Here is a 6,432-nt window from a genome sequence, read left to right as displayed (position 1 = left end):
TCAGTAAAAAGCAGCCATTACTACTACCTGTTGGACCTCATGTCATATTAATACATTAATACAAAAAGAAACTATAGACACACAGCACATTCACCAGGCATCCTTTTTGACACAGACAATTTAGTTTTTTTCTCATATATGGCCATGGGTGATCAGGAATGTCGCCATTCTCAGTCATGACGGGGAGCGACCAAATCCAAAACAAAAAATACAGAAAATTACTAAAACAGAAAATCACATTTATTTTAACTATTATACTTTGTCTTAGAGGCAGTTAAGGTTATGTCCCACATATGTACTTCTGCCTCAGTCTGCAGTTTGTGGTTGAACTGAATTTAACGTCTTGTTTGCTAAATATAATGAGCGGATGACTGGCTTGTTTTGTCTCGTCTGAAGCTTTAACTTAATCTCTGTCTGATGCCAGGAGACTTACTCTCAGGGTGGAGGCCTCGTGGAGGTTAGTGGTTGGTTACTCTTGAGAAAAAAACTCTATGAAAATACTCTCTGCTGACAGGGTTCTCCACCACACAGCTGTAGGAAGTGTCGTAGTCTGAAACCAGGACCAGAGACAGGCTCCTGGAGAGATCAGGACTGCTGGTCTGGTTGAGTCTCTCCTCTCCTCTGTACCAGGACAGGCTCACGTCTCTCCCGTTCTCCACAGAACACTCCACCCAGCAGCTTGTATGTTGCCTGACTCAGAGAAGAGTTTCTGACGACAGGCAGGCCTACGGACCCTGTGTTCTGGTCCCACACAAACCTGCAACCGGAGAGATGCTGGACTGGTGGATCTCAGTTACTGGAGGTAACTGTTCTGCAAGCACACATGGAACACATACTGGAATGGTAGAGACTGTCTTATTTTATATCTTATTTTATGGTTGACATTGTACAGTGTTGTTTAGAATTTCTTTATTTAGACTATTATACATTCTCAAATTAGATTTTTTTATATTTAAGATCATCCATATATGTTTATTGTATGCACCTTCCTGCCACAGTAAATTCCTTGTTTGCGTGAACTTACATGGTGATTAAACCTCATTCTGATTCTGTAACATTGCCTAAGTGTCCATATTGCTCTGTACATTAACTTTTAATTAAAACTTTAAGAAGGTTCTGGAACTGATGCAAGTTTTTAACAGCATGCACATGTGTCTTTCAGGAGCTTGTCTTGGATTTGTTCGCTCTTCTTGTAAATAACAGTAAAATATTCTGAACACTGATCTTCCTCTTCTGAGTAGTCTGAACCTGCGAGGACAGAGACTGATGTCAGAGGGAGAGAGGAGACTTATACACAGAACAGGAAGGGTCATATCAACCAATCATAATTCAGATTAAAAAAATTAGATCTTCTGATAGGGGTGCTCTTTAGATGGACACCTCTTGACTAATCGCAACATCAGGTGAGTAGAGATTAAAAGCAGAGATGCAGAGGGGGGTAGGGAACTGTCTCCTAACATTATCTAGTGACTCCCCCCTCATCTTCCCTGAGCGACCTAAACACTGTGTGGTTTCACCAAGCAAGACTCTGATTGTCAGATCTAAAGTACCAAACATACCTCCTGATCACTGGACCAATCACAAGCCAGGACACTGAGGGAGATCACGCTTCACAGCTAACAGTTCCACAGATAAATACCTGCCTTGTTGTGTGTGTGATGGTGTTTTCCTCTTCAGATACACCACCAGTAGAACAACCACAATGATGAATACAGAACAGGACACAGCAACAACAGTAGAAACCCACAGTCTTCCTTCAACACCTGTAGAAAATAAGAGAATAAGAGCTTGTTTTAAAAGTTCAGACTCAGCCAATCAATCTACTGTTTGGTGAACAGGAAGAGAAGTGAGAGACATTGTTGAAATGTAAAGTCTAGCAGGTGACATCAATGCAGGTGGTTTCTGTCTGTGAGCGATGAGAGAATAACATCCTTGTCCTCCAGTCAGGTGTCATTAGAAGCACAAAACCGATAAGAGACATTGATTAAATGGGGAAGTCGGTAGGCAGGATAAAGCTGGGATCTTTCCAGTGTGAGCACAGAGTTTACTTTGGCTTGTAAAACCATCACATCACTAAACATGCATTGCTGGTTACGTACATCATTCTGAATGTGAAGCCTTCATAAAACCCAGGCAATCCCCAAGACACAACAGACTTCTACAGAGCATCCTTCACACAGGAAGTGAATGTTCCCTTGTGTGCCTCAAAGTTCATTTATTCAATATTATTTAACAAGATGTGATATGATAACTTCCTACTAAGTTAACGAAGTCAACTTCCTCCTGAGAATGAAAGACTACAATCTATACATTATATGACATATTGTATTCTACTGTAGAGCATTGCAACAGGTACCATCTTGTTCAGGATCACCGATAGTTCTGCATGTATCTGGCATGTTGACAGACTCTCTGCTGACAGGGTTCTCCACCACACAGCTGTAGGAAGTGTTGTAGTCTGGAACCAGGACCAGAGACAGGCTCCTGGAGAGATCAGGACTGCTGGTCTGGTTGAGTCTCTCCTCTCCTCTGTACCAGGACAGGCTCACGTCTCTCCCGTTCTCCACAGAACACTCCACCCAGCAGGGGGCAGCAGCTCTCACCTGGGGTTTGGAGACCTGGTCTGCAGGAGGACATGGACACACACCCTGGATCATCAGCAGGGATTCACACACATATAACCAGCCAATCAGAATTAGGCTGAAGTATTCAGTCAGGGTATGGTGTGGGTTGTTATTCATTGAAGTATAAGATACTCACTGTAAACTGTAAGATTAAATTTAGAATTGTTTTGCTCTTTTGTATTTTTCACCGTATACATCCCTGTGTCACTTATCCTGAGTTCTCTGATGGTGAACAGTCCAGTCTGACTGTTCCACTGGAGTCTGTCTCTGAAGTCTTCATCGTAGACGTCACTGTCTCCTTTAAACACCACAATAATATCCTTGTTCCTCAATTCTAAAGAACCACTTGTTTCTACTGCAGCAGGAAGTGTGATGTCTCCTCCTACTGCTCCGGTCAGCTTCCCTCCATCCTGACCTGCAGCAGCAGAGAGACCTGGAGGACAGGAGACACAGCAGCTGCTTGTTTATGTTCAGAAATGCAGGAAGACACAAGAGCTCTCTCTCCACTTAGCTGTGAGTTGTGACATTGCACAGCACAGGGAAAAAAGAAATCACACACACACGTCTTACACACTCTCTCCACTGTCACACACACAAGTTGTTGTGAAAGCTAAGTAGAGGATAGGGAGGATATCAAAAGCATTGTGGTAAAATCATGTTGTTGAATTGAGGAACAGCACGTGTCTGCATGAGGAAGAGACCACAAGGCTCACAATACAGGAACAGACAGGAGCAGAATTCAAAAACCAAACACGGGAGTCAGGTGGCTGAGCGGTTAGGCAATCGGTTTCCGGTTCGATTCCCGGCAGTGAAAAATTACGTTGTGTTCTTGGGCAAGGCACTTCACCCTACTTGCCTCGGGGGGAATGTCCCTGTACTTACTGTAAGTCACTCTGGATAAGAGCATCTGCTAAATGACTAAATGTAAATGTAAACACAGACTCAGACAACAGGTGAAATCCGGGTCAAAAACAGGCAGTAGAGGAATCCAACACCAGTAAATGCTTGAACTAAAACCCATCACCAAGTGAGACACATGAGTATGGAGGATGGGATCTGTATTTTATAAAATAATTTTCTGCTTGTAATAGCAACACACCAAGAAGATAATAATCTGTGAAAATACATCTTCTCAGAGCTCTGATATTTCTGCTGATGCAGCTGGCCGGATACTGATCCATGAAGTGTAGTATCACTTATAAATTAGTATTTAGAGTACCTCAGTGCTCTATGAAGAGTTTTTTTTGTCAACGACCACCTTTGGAAACTCCCTAGCAGTGAGAATAAGAGGAAATGCAGGCGTTTAGAGCAGGACCTTGGCTACGTGCAGCTTTACTGTTCTACGACCACAGCATGTTTTTGGAACGATGTCAGCCCTCTGAAGAACTGACAAGCCACAAGATCTCTCTCTCACACGCTTCTCTTCAGCTACACGGTCTTTTCATCAAACTAAATTCCATCTAACGTGTTCCTCTGACCACACAATGACCTTAAAACAGTACGCATTTCCCCCCATTCAGGCACGTACAACCACACACACACACACATCACATCCAGTCTATGTGTCAGACAGACGTGACCACACACTGAACCATTCCCTGTTTAGAGCACAAGAGTCCAACATTAGCACCTATTTACAGCACTACTACTTGTGCTACACTATATACAGTGTATATACATACACATTATATACTGTATATCTAAACATATCCTCCAACTTGTGCTTGTTTCTAAACTTAAATATTTGAGATTCAAGATTAATCGATTATCTATTCATACAGAATTACTTCAACACAACAAAGACAACTATTCATCTGGCTATGGAATACTGTAGTTGACTAGCTAGTTTTTCTGCTTCCAATAACGACACACTTCAGGGCTAAAAATAATATATTCTCAGAGCTCTGATATTTCTACTGATGTTTTCTTTTCAGCTTTCCTTTTTGTGATATACAGTGAGTAGAGTAGTGCTGTGTGTATTATCACTTATTAATGAGTATTCCCTCAGGCTTCATCCCTTGAGCTCTGCTGAATAGATGTTTATCACCTTGAGCTCTGCTGAATAGATGTTTATCACCTTGAGCTCTGCTGAATAGATGTTCATCACCTTGAGCTCTGCTGAATAGATGTTTATCACCTTGAGCTCTGCTGAATAGATGTTCATCACCTTGAGCTCTGCTGAATAGATGTTTATCACCTTGAGCTCTGCTGATTAGATGTTCATCACCTTGAGCTCTGCTGAATAGATGTTTATCACCTTGAGCTCTGCTGATTAGATGTTCATCACCTTGAGCTCTGCTGATTAGATGTTCATCACCTTGAGCTCTGCTGATTGAATGTAAATGCACAGAAAACTAAATGCAGCGCGGGACAATTCAGCCTACAGGGGGATTAGGGTTGACTTCAACTGTCAATGAAACGGCCCATTCAAACTTTAATACGACTGTAATTTCTCTCTAATCCAGGATATTACTGGGATAATAAACGTGTTTGAGGAAAAACATTACTGTTTGATATAGAACCAGTTATAATGTAGTCTTTATCAGTAGTGCACTGTAGTCATGATGTAGGCATACAGAACAGTCCAACTGGATATTTTTGTTTGAGTGTTTGAACATTTTAAATAAAGGTTTTCCCCTTATTTGTATGGATAGTATGTTTGGTTTTGTTTTTTACTCCTAGTAGTTGCTTCATAGTAGTTGCTTAATGTGCTTGTGATAGTTTGTGTGCATTGTTTTGACGCGGAGAGTTTGAAGACCTTTACAAGATATGATGGTTTTGTGCGAATCTCTTTGTTGGCAGTTACATGGCAGTTTGTTGTTAATACAAATAAGATATTGGGGTGTACATACCTAGTAGAAACCACGGAATCCACCAGAGTAAGGCTCCTTGACGAAAATCCATTTTACGGTACTTAAATAGTCGTTGAAATAAACATCTCTCTGGAATCGAAGGCATGGGCGCTAGACTACATGCGCACAGCACATCCTCAAAGTGTGGGAGGTCTGGTTTAGTTGTGGCGGGTGATTAGCGCCACCCAATGGCAGAAAAGCGCATTGACAGCTCAGTAGGTTGGTGCATAATAATAAACATATTAAGTACTAGATATATAAAGAAAGATAAAACTTGTACTTTAAGGAAAATACATAATATAAAACGGACAATAATAAAAGTACATTCTAATAAAGAACACTATAGAATGAGTACAATTTAACAGTTACTTAAATAAATGAAGAACTGTACAGTTTGTGCAGGGATGTGCATAAATTCACTTGACACTAGGTTTTATCATACAAAGGTGAGATACTTTTTTGGAAACGGTAAATCTGTGTGTGTATAATACTAGTGTGTGTTTGTGTATAATACTAGTGTGTAGTTGTGGTGTGTGTGTGTGTGTGTGTGTTTGTGTGTGTGTCAGCATGGCTGAGGTAGTCTGGACCCTGGGGAGGGGTGTGGCTGACCCAGCACGACCCTGGCGGACCGCCACATTCACAACGGAACACGTCACGGTATCGCCTTACAATCAAGCGGTCCGCACACGCTACGCATGCCGCAGTCTGGCACGGAGAACCGTGTGTTCCTTATTAAAGCTGGGTGTTATGAGAAACGCTAAAGTATGAGAAATGATGTGTGCTTTGTTTTTTTTGTTCATGGCCGAGTGCTGTGGAGATCAGGCAGTGCTAATGGCTCTCTCGTTGTCGAACTGATTCAACTCTATCAGCCTTCAACTTGTGACAACCCCAGTCGGCTCTGTTCCCTGAAGGGAGCGCCTTGATTGCTGAAACCAGGGCCTCTGGACATGATCAAC

The 6,432-nt window shown here is 41.9% G+C and overlaps 1 protein-coding gene across 2 annotated transcripts; it reads right to left on the bottom strand.

Moving 5' to 3' along the window:
- Nucleotides 1–892: 892 nt before the first annotated feature.
- On the bottom strand, nucleotides 893–5,574 carry LOC136964164 (CD48 antigen-like). Of its 2 annotated transcripts, none has more exons than XR_010879053.1 (5): nucleotides 5,477–5,574; nucleotides 2,761–3,057; nucleotides 2,357–2,623; nucleotides 1,640–1,763; nucleotides 893–1,248 (listed from the first exon to the last, which is right to left on the bottom strand). XR_010879053.1 is itself a non-coding variant. In XM_067258150.1 (5 exons), exons 1-5 carry the CDS (start codon nucleotides 5,526–5,528, stop codon nucleotides 1,136–1,138), a joined length of 849 nt encoding a protein of 282 aa, XP_067114251.1. In that variant the 5' UTR covers nucleotides 5,529–5,568; the 3' UTR covers nucleotides 893–1,135. The 2 variants fall into 2 exon arrangements, 1 of the variants encoding a protein (XP_067114251.1); XM_067258150.1 differs by having other exon boundaries at nucleotides 1,644–1,763; nucleotides 5,477–5,568.
- Nucleotides 5,575–6,432: the final 858 nt, after the last annotated feature.

The sequence above is a fragment of the Osmerus mordax genome, chromosome 20, assembly GCF_038355195.1.
Source record: "Osmerus mordax isolate fOsmMor3 chromosome 20, fOsmMor3.pri, whole genome shotgun sequence".
Lineage (NCBI taxonomy): Eukaryota > Metazoa > Chordata > Actinopteri > Osmeriformes > Osmeridae > Osmerus > Osmerus mordax.
Note: the sequence above shows the minus strand (reverse complement) of the source record. Positions and strands in the feature narration are given on the sequence as shown.